A 23,184-nucleotide genomic window follows, 5' to 3' on the forward strand; every position below is an offset into this window, starting at 1 on the left:
AGAAATGTAAACCAAAATCTAGAGCAACTTTTGACTGGTGTGAAATGACTATTCTCTCTCCACCACGAATCCTTCCTCTCACTTTCTCTCGGCGGCCTGCCACATGACCGAAGGGCTGAGGTATAATTTGACGATCAGCCAATCAAAACACGCCACGTCAGACTCTCATTCAAATCCCAAATCACGTCCAGGTTCAATGAACCTAGAAGAATGCCCTGTTCTCAGGTCCCCTTTAATACTTCTCACCATGATTTCCTCTGTGTTCAACACACACTCACGGACTTCTTCCCATCACCATCTTCTTCTATTTTTCACAAGCAATTTCTTTGCTGGAACAAATTGTTCTTTGTCTCTGTGAAATTAATCTCTCTTTGTTGTAGAAATGGCTTTGACTTTCACTTCTTCATCTGCAATTCATGGCTCTTTGTCTTCTTCATCTTCTTCTTATGAACAACCCAAAGGTACCCTTTTTACTTATTCCTTCTAAAGTTTGCATCTTTATCCTATAATTTGAAGCATTTTAGCATATGGGTTCGAATTTCTGTTGGGTTAACTCTTTTTTTTATCAATTTAGCATCTGGGTTAGTGTATTCCTCAGTTATTGTTTCAGATTTCTGCGCTATATGATTAGTTTCGAATTTCTTTCCTTGAGTGTGATATATTTGGGTTGGAAAATTGATCATTTGCTCCTTTTTTTTTTCAGATTTTAAAGTTGTTGTTTTTTTATACCCGTGTAGTTGAATTTAATATTTGCCGACAATTTTGCATCTGGGTTCAAATATTCTTAGGTTCTGTTTCATTTTTTTTGGGATTTATTATTTATATATTTGTTTATTCTGTTTGGTGTTTGCAGTATCCCAATTGGGTACCTTTCAGCCATTGGATAGGCCTCAACTATTGTCGTCAACTGTTTTGAATTCTCGGAGGCGTTCGGCAGTGAAGCCATTGTATGCTGAACCTAAGAGGAATGATTCAATAGTTCCGTCAGCAGCTACCATCGTGGCTCCTGGTACATGAAATTTTCAATATTTGTCTTTGCATGTGTTAGTTTTTTTTGATGATGTTGAAGGGTGGTAATGACTCTTGGGCTGTGTGTGTTTGCTTTTTTGGTGAATTTGCAGAGGTAGGAGAGAGTGTTGAGGCAGAGGACTTTGAGAAATTGGCTAAGGAGCTTCAAAATGCTTCCCCTCTTGAGGTTATGGACAAAGCACTTGAGAAATTTGGAGATGACATTGCTATTGCTTTCAGGTACGGTTTTTTAAATCTTGCTTTAGTGTGAGCCTAGTTTCTGTTCAAATGATTTTAGGTTGTATTATATGGATAATGTTCTTTATGATGTGCACAATAAATGTTGAAAAACAACCAGAGGCTTCTTCTAACTAGGGAAGTGTAAGGTGTTAGGGATGAATAGTTCCATGATTTGGGGACAAAAAAATGTTTAGTCATCTAAACCAATAAAACTATGCTTGTGATACTTAATTTCTGTTTCTTAAATATCTTGTTCTTATATTTTTGATTGAGCATTTCCATATTGATATCACATGAGTGTTTGATACTTATAAGCTAGACTAGAATACTAATGAGTTTTGGTAATTGAAGCAGTCAGGAAGTATTTGTTTTATGTTACATGTGAACAACATAATAAAGAAAAATAGTAAGAGTGGATTGTTGTGAACCTTGGTGATCTATCTATGGACTTTTGCAAAATTGCTGCTTGAACAATGCCAAGGGGAACTTGTTTTGCTTTGCGGCATTTGCTAATTTTATCTTTTTTCACTTGATAGTCTATGTTTTGTTTGAAATTTTGCTATGGGAGCTGTGGTGAATAAGGCATATTTTTTTTGAGTACAGCGTTCTGATATGTGAGCTATTTAACTTGTCCATCAAAAATCAGATTCATTTGAGAGCTGTCTCTATTGCTCTATTTTATATTGTAGCAGAATGATGATTTTTATGTGTTTCTGTCCCTAATGCAGCTCTTTGATGATTTTCTTATATTGCAGTGGTGCTGAAGATGTTGCTTTGATAGAGTACGCACATTTAACTGGACGACCATACAGAGTATTCAGCCTTGATACTGGGAGGTTGAACCCGGAGACATACCAATTATTTGACACAGTGGAGAAGCACTATGGCATTCGCATTGAATACATGTTCCCTGATTCAGTTGAAGTTCAGGCGTTGGTTAGGACCAAAGGGCTTTTCTCTTTCTATGAGGATGGCCACCAAGAGTGTTGCCGTGTAAGGAAGGTTAGGCCTTTGAGGAGAGCTCTAAAGGGCTTACGCGCCTGGATCACAGGCCAGCGTAAAGATCAGTCCCCTGGAACTCGATCAGAAATCCCCATTGTTCAGGTGGACCCTTCTTTTGAGGGGTTGGATGGCGGTGCTGGTAGCTTGGTGAAGTGGAACCCTGTGGCTAATGTGGACGGAAAAGATATTTGGAACTTCCTGCGTGCCATGAATGTGCCTGTGAACTCATTGCATTCACAAGGATATGTATCCATTGGATGCGAACCTTGCACAAGGCCAGTTCTACCAGGGCAACACGAGAGAGAGGGAAGATGGTGGTGGGAAGATGCCAAGGCCAAGGAGTGTGGCTTGCACAAGGGCAACATCAAGGATGAAACTGTAAATGGCGCTGCCCAAACAAATGGTACTGCTACCGTTGCTGATATTTTTGATACCAAGGACATTGTTACCTTGAGTAAGCCTGGAGTTGAGAACCTAGTAAAATTGGAAGACCGAAGAGAGCCTTGGCTCGTTGTTCTTTATGCACCTTGGTGCCAATTTTGCCAGGCAATGGAAGGATCCTATGTTGAATTGGCTGAGAAGTTGGCTGGTTCTGGTGTGAAAGTAGGGAAATTCAGGGCAGATGGTGACCAGAAAGCATTTGCACAAGAAGAATTGCAGCTTGGCAGCTTCCCTACAATACTCTTCTTCCCAAAGCACTCTTCAAAGGCCATTAAGTACCCTTCAGAGAAGAGGGACGTAGACTCCTTGCTGGCTTTTGTGAATGCTCTCAGATGAAAAGCAAATGGTGTTTTTGATCAATCACACCATTGTTTTGACAAAGAGGGAGATATGTGGGAGTTGTAGAATATAGTGAAGAATGGTGGCAAGATGCAGCACCTTCCTCTTTGTGCTTTATAAGTTGTTTCTTCTTGTATAGTGTTTTTAGTATATGGTGGCTCTCCCTTCTCCTCCTCTGCATTTTATTTTCCTTAGAAATCCTACATAAGAAGACAAATAAGTTTTTATTACTTTCCCATCCCATCCTTCTCAAATAGAGAAGTATATATGTCTTGAGGGCTCAATTTTGTTGAGTGTTTACTTCTCCATATTATAGATTTTGCCCATCTTCTCTCATTCTTCTTCTAATTCCCTTGATGTCTCTATAATTAAGAACAACTCTCTCTTAACTTTTATTAGAGAATATTTGGCTGTATTTATCCGAGTTCATTCACGGTTATTAGCGTTTACTATGAGAAATGATTTCGAATCCGTCTATGCTACAGCAAAAACCTTGATTAATACCATTATATGACAGGAAAAATTGTACTCATAGCTTGACAAAAGGTTGAAGCAAATACCATTATATGACAGGAAAAATTGTACTCACAAAAGGTTGAAGCACTATGTCATAACTCATAAAAATGGTGAGTGTGGAGACCAGTCAAGGTTCACCATCAAGAACACCAAATTGAAGACCTATCAGATAATTGCAAAATTCAACCACACCAATAATGATTGCGGTCTTTATTATTAAGTAATCATAAATATAGAATTCGAGCCTTAATTATATCAAAAGAAAACACTTTACCTTCTATTGTGATATACTAATACTTGAAAAGTTTGTATATTTAATTCGAAACAGGAAAAGAATTCATGTGAATATTAAATTGTGCATGGTTCAAATAGAACAAAGAAAGTTTCATTAGAAAATTAAGACCACCAATACCGAAATGAGTTCAAAGGAATAAGGTGGTTAATATGTTTTTATTTCGATCTCTTAGTCTCAATTTATATATATGATATCTTTTTATTATTTAAAAATTATATAATTTTTTTTAATATTAAAATTTACTGTTTTTTAACAAAACATCGATGAGAAATTTAGTTGATTCACCTCCCATTTTCCCCACCCGACCGACCCCCTAAAAAAGAAGGGTATAAAATGAAGGTTTTTAATTAATAGAGCTCAACTGAAAACAATAGAACCCTAGGTTTCCCAAAATTTCCTTCTCCTTTCTCTCTTTGTTTTGGTGTCGTCTGCGTCAATTTTCTTCCTCCTCAGGTAAGACTTAATTGTTCCGTTCAAATTTACTTTCCTCTCTTTTTAAGCTTCAGATTTTAGTTTATGTTCATATGTTCAATACTCAATACAGTATGCACTTTTTCAAGTGCAATTAAAAGTTGTTTTAGCAAATTGATCCTTCTCATTAATTTGATCATTTTTTCTGCATTCCTTGTTAGATAATGGATGATAAGGTTGTTACTATGGATGATCAAATTGTATCAGAGCTTACAATCCCAGAAAATGTCGCCAAAGAATTATTACTTGTGTCAAACTCATCTTCTTTAGAAACGGCACTCGACAAGCTGATACAACTTTCCAAGGAGGGGGGTGGACGGTTAGATCTGTCGTCCAAGAATGTTGTCACCACTGTCCTCCATCTCTGCCAGTCTCTGTCATCTATCTCTTACCGTAACCTCCTTTTATTGTCTCTTAAGGTACTCAGAAATCTGTGTGCTGGGGAGATAAGAAATCAGAATGGCTTTCTTCAACAAAGAGGAGTTGAAATTGTCTTGGATGTTATTATGTCTGTAGGACTTTCTCCTGATCCTGATTGTATGATTATTCGAGTGGGGCTGCAACTTCTAGGAAACTACTCAGTGGGTGGAGGAGAACGTCAATGTGATGTGTGGTACCAATTGTTTCCTCATAAGTTCTTGAAGATTGCTAGAGTTAGAAACCAGGAAATATGTGATCCTTTATGTATGGTCATTTACACTTGCTGTGATGGTACGGATGGACTGCTTACCGATTTATGTTCAGAGCAAGGGTTGCCCATTCTGTTTGAAATTTTGCGTACTGCATCAGCCGGTAAAGACCAGTGAATTTTGTAACTTCTGATTTAATAGAACTTCTGTTATTTGATTATTATGGTAAGCTTATGCGTTCATACTCTTTTGCAGTTGGTCTTAAAGAAGTTTGGTTGAAGTTGTTACTCTCAAAACTTTGCATTGAGGGCTCCCACATCTCATCAATTTTCTTCAAATTACATTCATATCCTTCCGTTGAGGACAATGGTGTTGTTACACATGTAGCTGATCAGTTTGTTATTGAGCAGCCTTATCTCTTGAGTATACTTTCAGAAATCTTAAATGAACGAGTAGAGCATATTGTTGTTTCTCATGATTTTGCTCGAAGTATCTTTGGGATATTGAAGAGTGCTTCTGGGGTTGTTGATTTTTCAATAAGAGGGAAAAGTGATCTTCCAGTGGGGTCTGCTCCTATTGATGTTCTAGGATACTCTCTCACCCTCATGAGAGATATTTGCGCTTCTGATCACTTATCAAGCTCTAAGGAAGAAAGTTCAAAGGATGTTGTGGACGTACTTGTTTCCTCTGGGCTTATTGAATTTCTTTTGAACTTGCTTCGGGATCTTGAACCTCCAACGACAATTAGGAACGCAATGAAGCCGGATCAGATCAAGGAGGGGACAATACCTTCTTCATTTAGGTGTTGTCCATACCAAGGTTTCCGGAGAGATATTGTTGCCATCCTTGGAAATTGTGCTTATAGGAGAAGGCATGTCCAAGATGAGATTAGGGATAAAAATGGGATCCTTTTACTGCTACAACAGTGTGTTATAGATGAAGATAATCCTTTCTTAAGGGAGTGGGGAATCTGGTGTGTGCGAAACCTATTGGAAGGGAATGCAGAAAACCAAGGGGCTATTACTGATTTGGAGCTTCAAGGAACCGTAGATGTTCCAGAACTTGTTAGACTTGGGCTTCGAGTAGAAGTTGATCCCGTAACTCGACGCACAAAGCTTGTGAATTCCTCATGATATGTCAAGTGATGAAAGTTAAAAATTGCAACTTCTGGAGTTGACAAACTGATTGTTCAGGAAACTTGTTTCTTGGTCTGCTTAAGATTGATTCACATGTTCTGGAATGTCCATAAGAGGTAACACACAAACTTCATCTTACTATAGTTTTATTATAACTTGTATTTTACCTCCTAGGTTGACAGGTTTCAGTTTGTATAATTAGTGGAAAAACTTAATATTATTAGACTTGTACTGATGGAATTCCTTATGTACAAAATCTACTCATATGCCATTGAGTATTAGTAACTAATTTTCCGGAGCTTCCATTACAATGGGCTCAAGAGTGAACCTAGTTGAGATTTCGTGATTTGGTGAGAGTTTGTGGTAGAATGAGTTAGATTTGATGAAAGATATCATGGGTTGCTAAAAATTTCTGATAGAAGTTCTGTTTTTGTTAAATGTTTATTGAAGTGGCTATATTCTGCTTCTTATGGATACGTCCACCTCTGACCCTATATAATTGTAAAATAATGTTTATTACCAGTTAACTGCATTTCTTCAATGTTTCCTAATTTTTGCTTGTGGATCCTACTTTCACTTATTCATGCATATTCTTAACTGCGTTTCTTCAAGGTTTCCTAATTTTTGCTTGTGGATCCTACTTTCACTTGTTCACGCATATTCCATGCTAGAGGCTGTTTAATCCTGTCATTTCTGTTAGGAATCATTAGCAACTTTCATGTTCAGAGAAGTGCACCGACTTACTAATACCTGAGTTTTTATATTTATTTGTTCTTTCTCTAGGCTAGAGGTGGGACTCAAGAAGTACACTTCCTGCCTTTTACACCTGTCAACAAGCACACAACTATTACTTTCATAGAATTGATGGCAATTGACATAGGTTTAGCAAAGGGTGACTTGAAGAGATGAGCCATAGCTTGAAAGTCACAAGATTTCTTACTACAAGAATGGTATGACTCCTAATTGGATGAACAACTGTACATCATATTAATTATCAAAAATAGGATTCTCCTACATACAGCTGATTAGTTTAGAATGTCTTATTAGAGTGTCTACTGGCAGTGCTTGCTTGACGCAAATTAAAGGACAATTTCTCGAGATAGCTTTGCCGCAAATGTATTGGAACCTTTTTTTATATATGTAATTATAAAATTCTGTTTCACCACTGTTTTTAGTTGTGCATTAGGATTCTAAAGACTCTTTATCCACGTGACCTTAAATGTTTTCAAAAGCATCTTAGGCTCCTGGCTTCTTTTGTCCTATCTTGTTCAATTCATTCTGAACTTGACTCTAGGGTGAACTCATAAAAATTCACTTGAGCTTGATGCTCAGCTATGTACTGGAACCACATAGTTCTGACTTCTGAGAGAATAGGAGATCTCTCTTGTAATCTGGCTGTGATAAGAAATAAGATCATGCAACTTAAGAGGCCATATACTTGAACTTTTTTCTTCCTGTATCTCGAGATAAGAAGTAGAGCCATCTCTCCAGTTATGTCCTTGGTTTGAAGAGAATATGGGTGTCGGGTTGCAACTTGCAAGGCCGCAATTAGCCCTATAGAAGAAAATCATAAGCTTGAAGAGAAGAGAAAAGAACCCTTGGATGATGCAGGGATCAGAGCTTGTGGGAGAACTTAGATATCTTACTATCACTAGACCTAACATTACCTATGCTGTGGGAATCTCTCTTTTGTTGATCTCCACATTCTTTTTGATACTAGAAAGCACGAAACTCGTGATTCTACTTCTTGTCTGTTTCTGGAAGGACATATGTTCCTTTTTTTTTTCTGTGTTGCTCTCTGTTTTTTTGTTTATTTTTTGCCTCAAAGGGGATGTATGTATATCTCTTTATGGAGAATCAGTGTTGATCATGTATATAGGTGGAGAATCAGTGTTGATCATGTATATAGGTGATCTCAGAAACAAGTATGCATAAGTATTAACCCAAATACTATTAAACTTCACTTTTTATAATTTGATAGATTGTGTTAATCATTAACTAATTACCTTAATTTTGTTGGCAGAGTACATACATTACAGACAATAAAACAGATGGATTTTGATACCAAGGAATGAAGAGAGTGTTGAAGTCATGGACGCTCAGAGTACATTACAATTTACAAACCTATAATTTCTTCTTTTTGAAAAATTGAAAACTTAAGTGGTATAAATAAAGGCCACTGTAATTTATTTCTGAAATAGCTTTAATAGAAAAGCTGTTGTGTATTTGTCTTAGGGTTCTTTTTTGTGTCAGCCAACCAATGTCTCTCCCTCCACATGTTATTATTTTCCACCTTTTTTTTCACCTTTCTCTGAAGAAACTGTGATGGGGTCACTTCAGTCATTACACAAGTGCAAAGTCAGGTATCTAATAGCCAGCCTGGAATTTGAGAAGTATCTCAAAAGAATTCCAACAAGTAGCCTAGTGTTCAGTAAAAATCTTGTCTTTATTTACAATTTTTTTTTTAATCTTTCAGAAAACTTTCTATTTATTTCGCACATTAAATTAGGGTTGTTTAGTTTATTATGATGTAGGGATTTAATCAAAATATGATCATACTGTAAACAGTAATGAAGTAATTATTATGTGAGGAATACTGATATGTACACAAATGACATTTTAAAATTCAACATAACTCAATGCAGTTGACAGTTTAAAAGCTTCAGTAGTTATGCGCGAAATTCATTCATACAAACCTACTAAACGCAGCTTTTACTATGTGAGAACTTTTTTTTTATTTTTTATTCTTCCCATGTTTATACATATTTTGCTGAAATTAAGTTTTCTTAGATTTCAACCAAACAACCCGTTATATTGTTCCAACTTTGTACCAAACCCATTAAAGAAACAAAGAAAGTGCTTCAGAAATTGCAGAAACTTGTCACTGTTCCAATTTTCTTGTCGGTTCACAAGGTCATTATTGTCATTCTTACCCCACAGGAACATAAAATCCAACATTATTGGCGCATAAGCATTGCAGTAAAAATAATGCACCAAAAGCTACCTTAAAGTCCATTTTACTTGCAAGAATTGTTTATATGTTTTTCTTTTTCTTATAGCTTACTCCAAATTTAGATCTTGCAAGTCAAAAATTCCTTATGTCAATTGCCCCTTTTAGTAGTAAACAGCAAAAAATTTCTCAAGATAATGCAATCCCTACCTGAACCTGAAACAGAAGATGATACAAGAAAACATCAAGCTTCTCTTTAATGGCAAATACTAAAAAGTTCCCTCCTTTCTTCTTCTTCTTTGTCCTCTTCTCTTGCTGCTTCTTCTCCACTTCAAGTTCAAATTTTGCACCAGGTAACATTTATGAACCAATCTTGAAAAAAAAAACATGTCTTTTTTTTTGTGGGGTTTCTTGATTTTGTATTTTTTTTTTCTGAATATGGTTCTTGAATTTGTTGCAGAGATAAAAGTGCAGCAAGACAAAGATGAGCCATATGTGGGAGTGAACATAGGTACAGATGTTTCCAATTTGCTTTCACCTGCAGACTTGGTTGCTTTTTTGCAATTACAGAAGATAACTCATATAAGGCTTTATGATGCTGACCCTGATATACTCAAAGCACTAGCTAAGACCAAAATAAGAGTGATTATTAGTGTGCCTAACAACCAAATTCTTGCTATTGGGTCCTCTAATACTACTGCAGCTGCCTGGATTGGGCGCAATGTGGCAGCTTATTACCCTGAAACTCTTATCACTGCAATAGCAGTTGGGGATGAAATCTTGACCACTGTGCCAAGTTCAGCTCCTTTGCTTATGCCAGCAATTGAGTCACTTTATAGTGCTTTAGTGGCTGCAAATTTGCATAACCAAATCAAGATTTCAACTCCAAATGCTGCTTCCATTATTCTTGACCCTTTTCCACCTTCCCAAGCTTTTTTCAATCAGTCCATGAGCTCTGTCCTTTCTAAGTTATTGCAGTTCTGTTCAAGGACACAGTCACCTCTGATGATGAATTTGTACCCTTATTATGTGTTTATGCAGAATAAAGGGGTTGTTCCTATAGACAACTCTCTTTTCAAGCCCTTGACACCTTCTAAAGAGATGGTGGATCCTAATACTTTGCTTCATTACACCAATGTGCTTGATGCAATGATTGATTCAGTCTATTTTTCCATGAAAAATCTCAATATTACAGATGTGCTAGTTCTTGTTACCGAGTCAGGATGGCCTTCAAAGGGGGATTCTAAAGAGCCTTATGCTACAATTGACAATGCTGATACTTATAACTCGAATTTAATTAAGCATATAATTGATCGCAGTGGTACACCATTGCATCCGGAGATTACTTCTAGTGTATACATATATGAGTTATTCAATGAGGATTTGAGGTCACCCCCATTGTCCGAGGCAAATTGGGGGCTATTCCATGGGAATTCAACGCCTGTTTACCTGCTTCATGTGTCTGGAAGTGGTACATTCTTGGCTAATGACACCACTAACCAAACGTATTGCATAGCAATGGATGGGGTTGATAAGAGAACAATGCAGGCAGCTTTAGATTGGGCTTGTGGACCGGGGAGGGCAAATTGCTCTGAAATTCAGCCAGGAGAGAGTTGTTATCAGCCTAATGATGTGAAGAACCATGCTTCATATGCATTTGATAGCTATTATCAGAAAGAAGGGGGATCTCCTAGTTCTTGTGACTTCAAGGGAGTGGCCATGATCACCACAACTGATCCAAGTAAGTCTATCATAATCTTAGTTTCTCTGTGTATTTAGTTTTCTTTCTATTTCAAGAAAATATTAGTTCCAATGCATTAAGTTGAAGTTTGAAGTTTTAGTTATGGATTTATGAGCTACACTTAAGTTTGTTACAATGAGAGAGCTGAAATGGATGATACAAAAGTTAATTCTTTATTAGGTGATTTAAGCATTTTGTCCCAAACTATTTCATGTTCAACATTTTAATGTAAAATATCTTTGAACCATCCCATTTGAAAAACACAACAACAACAAAACAATCCAATTCAAAAATAATTTATGAACCATAAAGAATGTTTAATGGCCTTCTTAAGTTGATTCAATGATACACTGACAACTGTAATCACAAATGTCATGTTCTGCAAAATAATTCATGACCTAGTGGTTACCAGACCCACAATGGAACTTTAGTGCCCACTTGGATATGGAAGATTTACACTTGGATGGTGGAAATAAAATTTGAAATAGGATTTCAGTTTTTATATAGTTTATGCTCCATTTTAGGGTCCATACAAATAGAGATGTACTTGATATTCAATTTTATATAAAATAACATACTTGCACCCATGGGTGAAAACTGACACCATAAGAAACCAGAGTTCGAATCTCCGCGAAGACAAACGACTTCACATGATTCGTTTCAACTTGCTTAGGCCTTGGTATATGTGTTGTGTGGGAGATGACGATGTACATATAAGTTCGACCAGACAGCACCGTTATTAGATAAAAGTACTAACATATTATCAATAGAATGGAAACACAAGAATGCATATGTTGTTTTGTGGAGTTTGACTTAACCAGAATAGAGTACTTATATCATGTTTATATATATATATATATATAGCTAGCAAGTATAGGGCTCCACTTGTTTCCTATTTTTAAAGTGAAGTCTATTCTAAATTATTTAGCTGAAGCTCTGAACTTATGTCTTTCCATTTGTGGGGAATATATGCAGGTCACGGGAGTTGTATATTTCCAGGAAGGTGAGCATAAATTTTTGTCCTTTTTTCCCCATACTATTTGTCCTTGTCCTTCTCATTTCCCCATGCTGATATTAGCTGTAAAATCACTGTTTCCCTATTTCTTTTGATGATCATCTTGGGTTAGAACGTAGACTTACAATCGGTAAACTACTAAAATGCAGCAAGAAAGTAAGCAATAAAACAAGCGAGGTAGTGAACGCGACACAACCAAGTGGAGCAAATACAATAAGGTTTCTTGGAGCACAGACAAGTATATTTGACAAGAATGTGCATGTTTTATTTGGTGTTGCCTTGTGCTTGTTTTATTATTCATTGATTCAGGTACAATTAAGTTAATTAGTTTTTTAGTTGAAATCTTTTTATTTGTTCAATAAAGAAAGTAGTACTAGTTCATTGTGGAGAGGGCAGTGATGTTTTGCAGAGGAGTGCTTATGAATATTTTTTTGGGAGGATCACATGTAAGGGGATTCTTTGATGGACCTTTTTGTAAAAAGAAAGTTGTATCTAATGAGATTCTTGGAAGTTCTTTCTCCTTATAATCCTTAAGCTGGAGATGAAGTGGTGGAAATCTTGATTTGCCTTAGTTTGGTCTACCAATTAAATATGTTTATTTGCTATAAAAAAGAAATTGGAAAAATGGATCTAGATAAATTAAAAAGAGGATTAAAGCAACAAAAGAATTTCTTAAAGAAAAAGAAGCAGTCCTCTGGCTCTCTTTTGTTTCTTGGAAGCCAAAACAGAAAATAGATCCTCTTTTTGGCTCAAAAGCAGAATAGTTTTTTAGTATAATGCACCTACTTTAGTTCTGGAACTAAATAGGACACCACTAGTAGCTCTTTATTTATTTTATGTTTTCTTTTCTGTGCCATCAATTTTCCAAGTATATGGTTTCTTTCTGGAATGATTACGGTTCAATGTCTTTAGCCATCGAATGTATAAGTATGGTATGATTTAAGCATAATTATTGTATAAGTTTGGTATGATTAAGCATAATTTATATATCCTTTGATTTGGGCTTGAGACTGTCATGTTGGAGGTATCAAGTTTGAAATTTCTTGTGTGGGCTCAGGACTCCATGTTGAAAGTAGGGGTGTACAAAATCGAATCAAATTGCAAATCGAGTCTAACCGAAAAAAAAACTCGACTAACGGTTTGGTTTGACTCAGTTTGGTGTTGGAAAAAAAATTCGACTATATTTGGGTTAGTTTGGTTTCAACTAAAAAAAAATAACACGAGACCAAACCAACATGACATTATATATAATTTTAAAATTTTATTTATACGTAAAAATACTTATTTTGATATAATTTTTAAATATCTCTTATACTTTCTCATAGTTTTTATCTTTTAATATATTTATTTCATGTTTGGAAATAAGAATTCTTAATGATCTAATAAAGATTATAGTCCATACATGTTTGTAATTATAATAAAGTTTAAATAAAAATCAAATTAATACTAAGCAAAAAAAAATCAATTCGACACTAAGAATGACAATAACGTTGAATATTTGTTTTTATTTTTACATAGATTTAGACAATAAAAATACATGATCTAATTTTACTTTTTTTTTAATATTTAGTCATGTAACTAATACTTACTGAACTTATTTTAGCATGATTTAGTACTTTAAATTATGATCAATTTCATTATGACTTATTAATTTGCAATACTTTTTTTTACGCGATTTTATTATTATTTTTTTGTTAGATATTTTAGTGTCATTAATCATATCATATTTTTGTTATTTTCTTGAGAAATAACTTAGATATTTACATTTTCATAGGGACTAAAGAAATATTTGAAATACAAGTAAATTATATGTTTGTATGAAAACTTTATCGAAAAAATCTGAAAATTCGAAGTTGAAAAACCCGACTTTTATTGGTTTGGTTTATAAATTTAAAAATCCGACACAAATGGTTTGGTTTGATATTTGAAAGCTCGAACCAACCCGGTCATGTACACCCCTAGTTGAAGGTATCCAGTTCGAAAAAGAAAATGATTTACCTTCCAAGTCGAGCAAGCCTAGTGTGGGTTATCTCTCTTATGTGGTTTGCGATCTATTACCTATGTTAGGAGGGTTTTCACTGTATACACATCCAAAGGGTACATGTTGAGAAAAAATAAACATAATATATAGAATCAGGAATCTAGGTTTTGTATATTTCAGTCACATTGATAAATAATTTGGGCGAATTATATGTATTGGTAAGTTTCCTTCTTTTAATTCTTAGACTGAATTTGTGATAGGGGGTCACTCTCAAGTCTCAATTACAACTTATAGACTATTGATTTGGATTTATTGTATATTGGCAGTTTATTAAATATTGGTTCTTGTTGGGTTGCCTTTCAATTCATTAAATTGTCAAGCCTGCTTAAGTTGCAACCCATTTGTGGAATGTAGGTGGGGTGCTTTTGGTGAGTACCATTCTTGATATATATAGCCACTTTAAAATGAAAAAAAATAGAAAGGAAGGAAGAATCATAGTTGCTCTTTGTGATAATTTTACTGTGTTTGTTGTTATATCTCGATATAGCATGTGAATTAAAAGCTAATGCTCGATTGACTCATAATTGTTTTGAGAAAAGAAAAAGTCATTTTTGGATCAATTCAAAGCAAAGATATTTAAGATCTGTTCGAGAAAAATATGGTTTTGTGTTATCCGAATCTACTTTCATGCAATATGCCACGTCCAATCAATGGTTTTATTGTGATACATGGGTTATCTTACTTGATGTGTTAGGTAATAGAGGATACATTTATTCTTTTGTTCGTCAGAGTACAAACGTTACTATCAGCCCAAACACAGAAGGTTAAACATTAGTATTAAGTCCAAGGGGTATGAAAAACAACCAATATAAACAACATTTTCAATCAGCCAAGTTTCTGCATTATGCACATGAGGATTATTTGTGCCCCAACTTCATGATTTTAAAACTGTGACATCCATGCCAAGTAATTAATTCAAGTTACACCTCAACATTTTTTTAGGTCATTTGTGCCTTCAATTTAGCAGTCATGGTGGCCTTAACATAGTAACCTGTTGAAAACTTTAATAGATCAAGATTCATTTAAGGATAAATGTTAGGTTTCAGATAAACAGAATACGGATAAAAATCATTTAGCTTCATCCCATTTAAAGAAATTCTGCATAGAGTGCCTTTAAACAATATTAAAGTTGTCTTTGTGTGACTCGTGAATACATCCAAATAAACTCTTAATATTCAGTGCATCAAGCTGTCTCTAAAATTCTATAGTGGGAAGAGTAGTATTACCATTGATTGTTGCCACTAGCCAGGTTGATGTTGGTTAGTTTGTAATACGGCAAATGCATTAGCAATTTGACCTTATATTTTGAGATAGTTTTCATTTTCCTTATATATGTTTCATCATTCAACTGTTGAAACATTTCCCATGTTTGTCGAGCATTAGTGTGTATATACCAAGTCCAAATAAAGGAACAGAGAGCACTAGTGTGACTATAGTCAATTTATGGCCCTAAAGTAATGACTAATGTGCATATAACTTAAAGTATATATATATTGATTATAAGTTGAATACAAATCAAAATTGTGAGCTGAAGCAGTGATTGACGCCTGAACACCCATTGAGTTTTCAGGTAAACTACAAATTGGGCTGACTTTAATAACTTTGTAGATTTTGATGGATAAATAATTTGTACTACCAAAAAGACAAGGCTATACCTGTTGTCGGCAATTTTCTCCTCTTGTCACTATTTTGGCTGAACCCAATTGGGATTGTAACAGCTGGCCTTAATAACTACGATACACGCCAAACTTTGACCACATCATCATCCTTTTGGCTCGTAACAGATAGCAGCGGAGTCAGAATTTTTATTAGCTGCGAATTAACAAGTAGATTTTGAGCCAAAAACACGTTCTTACTTCAAAATAAATACTTACCTAATTTGTAGAGTTGACTAAAGTAGCTCTATTGTGCATAGGTATAATTATTCGTTTATTAATTGTCCAAGATTTACGTACTTAAAACCAATCGGAAATGAAGCATTAGATCTTAGATTTACAGCCTCTTAAATGATTGGCAACACGTTCCAACTAATTGGATGAAGAGTAATTTTAGATTTTTTCTTATAGTTTAGAAATATTTTTAGCCTTTTTCTGTGTTAAAAATATAAGAAAGTTTAATTTGTCAAACAACGTATGTACTCCAAAACATGAACATAATAGAATTACTTCTAAAGAAACCCATAAGAACTTAGAACATGATCGATTTTAATTTTGAATTAACAATTGAGCATGCATGTGGGTTACAATTAATGCTTGATTAAACTTGGGGTTTTGTGATGCCAAATATAACAATTTTATAATCTTTACATCTCTTCGATCCAGGAACAAATTAAGTAAAAGGCAAACTCTATATACTTGGTCTTATTAAATTCGTTTTCTTTTATTATAAATTTTCAACTGAGTGTCTTGAATTCAAGTTGCAAATCTGATTAAATTGTGATGTGCGTTGTCAAGAGGCTCAAGCATATTAGTGACCTAAAATAAAAATTAAATGGGACCTTTAATTTGAATTGTTAAGAATTTTTATATAATTGATTTCTTCTAGTTTTCAGTTGATAATACAGCTATTCTTATTTTAAATTATTTTTCATGAGATATAGTACTCTAAATATGTCAACTTTTTTCTAGTAATTCTTTTATTTTCATGAAAAGTTTATTTTTTTCTAAAAATAGTATTCAATATTTGTAAAAAAAATAATTTATAACCTATTATTTTTAAAAATGAATCCCCTTAAAAATCTAGAGACTTAAAACATATGTTTTTTTTTAACACTATCGAGCCACCCATGCGCTTAAAGGTAGTATTATATTTGCTTACAACAGTAACTCATTATGTACTAAGAACTTGCATTTTTGCGTAGGTTGCTATATTTTCTAGGTTGACTTTTGGATTTAATTTAAGGCAAATTCGTGATGGGAAGGTTATGAGTTTTTATAATAATTTAAAATTGGTATATTAGACTAAATACATATAAATAAACATTTGTTTTTAATATAATAAGCAAATAAGGAAAAGAGGATACTATACATATAACTTGACGAATACAGAAATTAGTTGTTCACTTCATAAATTTATTACTAGTTGGTTTTATAGTTTTGTTTTTTGCTTTAAATATTTGATAAAACTAAAGATTCCCTCCGAGAAACTCTCCAAGGAATCACAAAAAAAACTTCTGAAATATCAATTTATCTTGAGATAATAATACTTCTGATCCCTTAATTATTAGTAAATTTTATCTTAATTCTTATGGTATTAGATAAAACATATTTAATCTTAAGTTGATTGAAAGACATTATTGAGTAAGTTCTATGTGATATTAGATTGTTTTAAAAATATTTGCTAACTACGATAAATATGCTTAGTAATCTATATTATCAGAATTAAGACAAATTTATCACTGAGGGTGATTTTTATTTTTTTTCAATTAATTTTTTTTTTTATATTTGGTAAAATACTTTCTAACAAAGATAATTTTATAGGGAAAAGACTTATTCAGTTAATTTTATTCATAATTTCTCATTCAGTGTTGTGGTACCACATTGTAACCTTGAGTTCACCCCGAAAAACCCAAAATTGAGGGGTATTTGACTAAATTTGGATTTACATTATACGAGGCTCAAACCCCAGGTTTATAATTAAGGATATTTATCACTCCATCACAACTTAAAACTTCGATTAATTTGTTAATGTGGATCATTCGTGGTTTCTTTTTTAATATATTTAAATTCATAAATTCCAGGTGCATGTGAAAGGGGGTCACAGGGGCTAGTCCTTCTCAATTCACAATATATTTTGTCCACTCTCACTGACAAACAACTCACAAGCCTCTGTTACTTCACTCCTTTTTCTCTTTCTCTTTTCCCTCCCAACATTTTCCATTTTGGAGAAGAAGGGGAAACCTGAAAAAGTTCATTTTCTTTTCAACAAAGTAGAAAGAGAAACAACACAGAATGAGGGAGAAGAGCCTTAATGTTCATTGTTCTTTCATTTTCACTATTATTCTTGTGTTAGTTACTACTTTACAATGTATATATGCTGACAATCCTTATCGATACTACACTTGGAAAATCACTTACGGAGATATTTACCCTTTGGGTGTCAAACAACAGGTATATAATTCTTGTTAAATGTAGGTTTCTTGGAGGCGATTCAAGTAACGCTCTGTTTTCCTTGGTGGCAGGGGATCTTGATAAATGGGCAGTTTCCAGGGCCACAGATTGATTGTGTAACAAATGACAATTTGATTATCAGTGTCTACAACTACTTGAGTGAACCTTTTCTCATTTCTTGGTAAGATTTTAATCAAAATGTTTTCTTTTTTCTCATTTCATAATCCTCTGTTAATATATTAAAATGGTGCAATCTTTTGGCTGTTATGCAATGTGATTAACAATTTTAGATACAAAAAACTTTTTTTTTTAACGCAGATCTGTTTAACATTTTGCCTTCTTTGTACGTTCATGAACAGTGAAATTTCTTTGATTAAACCATTTTTCGTGTCAAATATTGCTTCATTAATATGTTTGTTTTTGTTCCTCATTTCTTCTTTTGCTAATTAACGATTTTGTTTTCTGTTATTCCTAATATGGCAGTATTATACTATAGAAAAGTGTAGCAAAATAATACAATTTTTTTTTTTTGCAAAAAGCTAAACGGTGTCTTTTGGAATGAAAAAGATGGGGGAGGTATGGGGATGAGATCCTTGATCCTTTAATAAAGATTTTGAAAGATTTCGAATTCAAGTCATAAAATGAAATAAAGAGATTTCTAACAGTGACCCCTGTTTCCCTTTAAGTGGGTTATGCACGTCTCGAATCTGAATTAATTATGATTAAAATGGAAGATTGGTAGGGACTTGTCTTTAAGGAGTAAATGTGCCTTTTGGTCTTAGTTTACACAACTGAGGTATGAGCTGTAGGAATTAGACTTATTTAGATGCTGGTCTTGTCAATGTGAGTGAGTTGGCTGTTGTCTCTTTTCATTTTGAGTTGTCAAACATAGCTTTCATGTCTTCACTTGGAACTTTGGCTCCTTTGGTATAAGGGACGAACGATAGATAACTAATCTCGAAATTAAATTTAGAATGAGTCTATCTTGTGTTTGATTGGAATGCAATTGGAGGATAATTTACTACGGAATAACTCGTTACCGACCAATGAACCTTTATAGTCTTAATGAGAGACATGGAATTAATATGACATGGGGTAACAAATCTTTGGTACAACGAAGAAACACACTGCCCACGTGCTAGATCTAAAGATCTCTGACATGAACTATTACTAAATTTTATCCCAATTTTATATGTGGAATACAATAAGCCACATGAACCTTGATAACAGAGAAAAAATGGCTTGTCATTCTGTAGGGACAAAGGGAATTATATTATTAGAGCATTATGAAGGCTGAATAATGAAGGCTACTGAAGTCTAGTTCCATCTGATTAAGCAAAATGACCAATCCATGCTGAGTACCTATGGACTCTTTCAAGTATATGTTGTAGACCTTAAAAAAAATACTAATAAATACCATGAAATATAAGCTGATAAAATTAGCTCCTGGAGTATGGACTAACTCGAGAATTTTTGGTTTCTGAGACTTAAAAATTTATTGACAACTGTTTCAGGAATGGTATACAACAAAGGAGGAACTCATGGCAAGATGGAGTTTATGGCACAACTTGTCCAATCCTACCTGGAAAGAACTTCACTTATACCCTCCAAGCAAAAGACCAGATAGGTAGTTATTTCTACTTCCCATCACTTGCAATGCACAAGGCAGCAGGAGGATATGGTGCCATCAGAGTCTATAGCCGTCCTCGAATTCCAGTACCTTTTGCTCCACCTGCTCATGATTTCACTGTACTAGCTGGAGACTTGTACAAGAGAAGTCACAGGGTGAGTCCATCTGTTTGGCTTAGTTATCTTTTCAAATGTTTTAACTTGAATGATTTTGGTGCTGAATTTTTATGTGGGGATTTGGTTCTTGCAGCAACTGAAGTACATTTTAGATAGTGGTCATGATCTTCCGTTACCTGATGGTCTTATTATCAATGGTCGAGGATGGAACGGATACACATTTACAGTTGATCAAGGTAAACTGCTAACTTGTCTGCTTAAAAGAATCTTGTTTTTCTGTAATGTGCCTTGTCTTCTTAACATTTCTAAACTCAATGTGTAGGTAAGACATATAGGTTCAGGATATCTAATGTGGGGATTGCGACATCAATTAATTTCAGAATTCAAGGGCACACGATGAAACTGGTTGAAGTTGAGGGATCACATACACTTCAGACAACCTACACTTCACTTGACATCCATCTAGGACAATCTTATTCAGTTTTAGTCACTGCCAATCAGCCTCCAAAGGACTACTACATCGTGGTCTCTTCACGATTCACCACACGAGTGCTAACCACTACTGCCGTTCTTCACTACAGCAACTCATGGACAAAAGTCTCTGGACCTCCCCCTGGAGGGCCTACTACTCAAATTAATTGGTCCCTTTACCAGGCCAGATCTATTCGGTAATACATTGTCTTTTGTCTAATTCTCTTACCTTATCAAACAAAAGAAAATGATCCATGATTGATTAGGTAGTATCACTTCCATTCTGTAACTGAAAAGTCTTCATTTGTTGATTGTCAAATCAGTTGGAATCTCACTGCAAGTGGACCAAGGCCTAATCCTCAAGGTTCTTATCATTATGGATTGATCAAGCCTTCGCGCACAATCATGCTTGCCAACTCTGCTCCATATATAAATGGCAAACAGAGATATGCTGTCAACAGTGTTTCGTACACTGATCCGGACACCCCACTAAAGCTGGCTGATCACTTCAACATTGGAGGAGTGTTCAACCTTGGTAGTATCTCCGACCAGCCTTACAATGGAAATGCCTATATTGGAACCCCAGTTATGGCAGCTAACTTCAGATCTTACGTTGAGATCATTTTCCAAAATTGGGAGAACACTGTCCAATCATGGCATATTGATGGCTATTCTTTCTTTGTTGTCGGGTATATCATCATACTCCCCCAAAACGAAAACAAAAAGAAAAGCCTCCTTATCTTCATCAAAATTACTATTTTTTTCTTACATTTAGTCCTCGTGATTCTTAATTTATCTTTGTGAATGAACAGGATGGATGGTGGACAATGGACTCCAGCAAATAGAGCACACTACAACTTAAGGGACACAATTGCACGTTGCACCGTCCAGGTATGTCAAAACTCAAAACACATCATCTCAACTTTGTTCAATGCTAAAACATCCTTAAACTTATGTTCCAACGTATTTGTTTGATGTAATTCAGGTGTATCCTAAGTCATGGACCGCAATATACATGGCATTGGACAATGTAGGAATGTGGAACATAAGGTCTGAGAATTGGTCAAGGAGGTACTTGGGTCAACAATTCTACTTAAGAGTTTACTCCCCAGCCAATTCTTGGAGAGATGAACTCCCAATACCAAAGAATGCTATTCTTTGTGGCAAAGCTAGAGGTCATCGTACTAGGCCTCTTTGAAACAATGTAGTAGTTTTCTGTCACGAGAGGGTGACCGGCGTATATCAATGTGAGCTAAGGGAAAGATTTAATCTGGAAAGAGTTAAAGAAGCTGAGTTTGCGCTATGACTTATAGCTAGTCTCTTCTTTTCCTTCTATATCATATTTGTATCATGTGTTTAATTGTTCAACTGTATCATTTCACATCTCATTATTTTTTCCCCAAACTTTTGGTTAAACCTACATAGATTAGCTGAGAATAACTTTCTGTACTTCAAGGTCATTCGAGTTGTTGTTTATCTTGTATTCCTAAAATATTTGGAACAATACTTTACGAACTTGGTAAGACATAACAAAGTTAAAGAACATTGTCACAACTAGAAAATTAAAACTAGTAGAGAAACTAAAATCAGAAACATATTAGAAATAGACGAATTTTTTTTCACTAAGAATTGTTGTCCGTCTGTGTTTAAAATTTTTTATTGATTCTAACAAACTTTGCAGAAACACGAAGTTACCGAAGTTTAATGAACCAGTGAAGAAAAGATAGACAAAAATTAATTCACAAATTTAAAATATGTGACACATACCAGAATCTAGAAAAATAAAAAGAAGATCAAGCCAACTAAATGTACGGTGTCCCCTTAAGGAAAATTATTCTCCTCTAGTATCCGAGGTTTGATTTGTAATATGTCCTCCCAAGATAGAATGATCTCAATCATAGTGTATTGCTACCCAAAACGCTGGTGTTAGCGAGCCACTCAACGGCAGTAAAGTAAACTTAGAATACTAGATTTAGTAGTAGAAAAGAAATCTAGAAATTATATTCTTAAAATTAGAGGAAATTCCTCAATTTATAGAGAACAAAGGGTAGTGTGAAAAAGTTCTTATTGACCCTTACCGAAAAAGTTATAAACCTTTGGAAAAGTCACAATCTTTCGAACAAGTCATTACCTTTCACAAAAGTCGCAATTTTTTCATAAAAGTCACAATTTTTCATTAAAGTCACAACTCTTCATAAAAGTCGTAACTATTCATTTTCCATTTACACCTTTTAACTTCCAACACGAATAACTCCCTTAATGACCTGAACTCACAATCTTCAGAGTGAAAGTCAAGGATACTTACTACTCGAGTAACTCACTCTCGGTCTTACATACTACAACAAGAGAAAATATTCTTGAGTAATTGGTCATTAATTTATAGTTGATTCAGGGGAGCAGTTCAGCCCAATGTTACCTAAATAGTACTTGTTCCTTTGGGCCTAATTACTACTCCTAAGCTATTAATGGTCATTATTCATCATGACCACAAACAAAATGAGATTTGTGTTTCGTAGGTGCGAAAATAACTTTTGAAAAATATTTTCTAATTTTCTCATATTTGTTTCGGAAAATTTTTTTGGAAAATTTTTTCTAAATCAATTCATTTTCCTTCATCCAACTTCAAATTACATTTCCTTTGAAAAATATTAATTTCTAAAAAAATTAAGTTTGTTTTTTAAAAATATTTTCAACTTCAAACTTTAATTTTTTCACCTCTACCTGCGACCTCCCTACCCACCTCACCTCTCAGAATAAATTTTTAGTTTACTTTTAAAAAATATTTTCAATTTTAATTTTATATTTTTTTCACTCCTAGCCTCCAACCCCCAATCCAACCACCACCACTCGAGCAGCAACCTCCCCTCCCTCCCCCCCCCCCCCCCACACACCCAAAAAAAATTAGTTTTGTTTTAAAAAATATTTTTCAACTTGAAATTTTTATTTTTTAATTCATACCCCTACCATCCTCTGTCTGCCCACCATCCCCCATAAAAAATTTTTTTTATTTTAAAAATATATTTTTAACTTAAAA

The 23,184-nt window shown here is 34.5% G+C and overlaps 4 protein-coding genes across 6 annotated transcripts; all 4 read left to right on the top strand.

The window, feature by feature from the left end:
- The first annotated feature begins 382 nt into the window (after window positions 1-382).
- Window positions 383-3,027, top strand: LOC544267 (adenylyl-sulfate reductase). The gene is made up of 4 exons (NM_001246900.1): window positions 383-461; window positions 854-1,009; window positions 1,122-1,248; window positions 2,004-3,027. Exons 1-4 carry the CDS (start codon window positions 383-385, stop codon window positions 3,025-3,027), a joined length of 1,386 nt encoding a protein of 461 aa, NP_001233829.1.
- Window positions 3,028-4,156: 1,129 nt separating this feature from the next.
- On the top strand, window positions 4,157-8,742 carry LOC101250565 (uncharacterized). 2 transcript variants are annotated; one of them, XM_026029429.2, is made up of 5 exons: window positions 4,157-4,294; window positions 4,474-5,104; window positions 5,197-6,193; window positions 6,861-7,027; window positions 8,101-8,742. In XM_026029429.2, the coding sequence occupies exons 2-3, from the start codon at window positions 4,477-4,479 to the stop codon at window positions 6,072-6,074; spliced, it is 1,506 nt and encodes a 501-aa protein (XP_025885214.1). In that variant the 5' UTR covers window positions 4,157-4,294; window positions 4,474-4,476; the 3' UTR covers window positions 6,075-6,193; window positions 6,861-7,027; window positions 8,101-8,742. The 2 variants fall into 2 exon arrangements, with proteins under 2 accessions (XP_025885214.1, XP_004232703.1); XM_004232655.5 differs by lacking the exon at window positions 6,861-7,027.
- A 153-nt stretch (window positions 8,743-8,895) lies between these two features.
- On the top strand, window positions 8,896-12,310 carry LOC101250269 (glucan endo-1,3-beta-glucosidase 1). 2 transcript variants are annotated; one of them, XM_004232654.5, is made up of 4 exons: window positions 8,896-9,380; window positions 9,488-10,768; window positions 11,744-11,771; window positions 11,933-12,310. In XM_004232654.5, exons 1-4 carry the CDS (start codon window positions 9,287-9,289, stop codon window positions 12,105-12,107), a joined length of 1,578 nt encoding a protein of 525 aa, XP_004232702.1. In that variant the 5' UTR covers window positions 8,896-9,286; the 3' UTR covers window positions 12,108-12,310. The 2 variants fall into 2 exon arrangements, with proteins under 2 accessions (XP_004232702.1, XP_069149827.1); XM_069293726.1 differs by lacking the exon at window positions 11,744-11,771 and having other exon boundaries at window positions 9,051-9,380.
- Window positions 12,311-17,497: 5,187 nt separating this feature from the next.
- Window positions 17,498-21,642, top strand: LOC101249981 (L-ascorbate oxidase homolog). Its single transcript, XM_004232653.5, has 8 exons — window positions 17,498-17,933; window positions 18,005-18,114; window positions 19,448-19,718; window positions 19,813-19,915; window positions 20,002-20,347; window positions 20,474-20,839; window positions 20,963-21,041; window positions 21,136-21,642. Exons 1-8 carry the CDS (start codon window positions 17,775-17,777, stop codon window positions 21,346-21,348), a joined length of 1,647 nt encoding a protein of 548 aa, XP_004232701.1. The 5' UTR covers window positions 17,498-17,774; the 3' UTR covers window positions 21,349-21,642.
- Window positions 21,643-23,184: the final 1,542 nt, after the last annotated feature.

The sequence above is a fragment of the Solanum lycopersicum genome, chromosome 2 (genome assembly GCF_036512215.1).
Source record: "Solanum lycopersicum chromosome 2, SLM_r2.1".
Classification (NCBI taxonomy): domain Eukaryota; kingdom Viridiplantae; phylum Streptophyta; class Magnoliopsida; order Solanales; family Solanaceae; genus Solanum; species Solanum lycopersicum.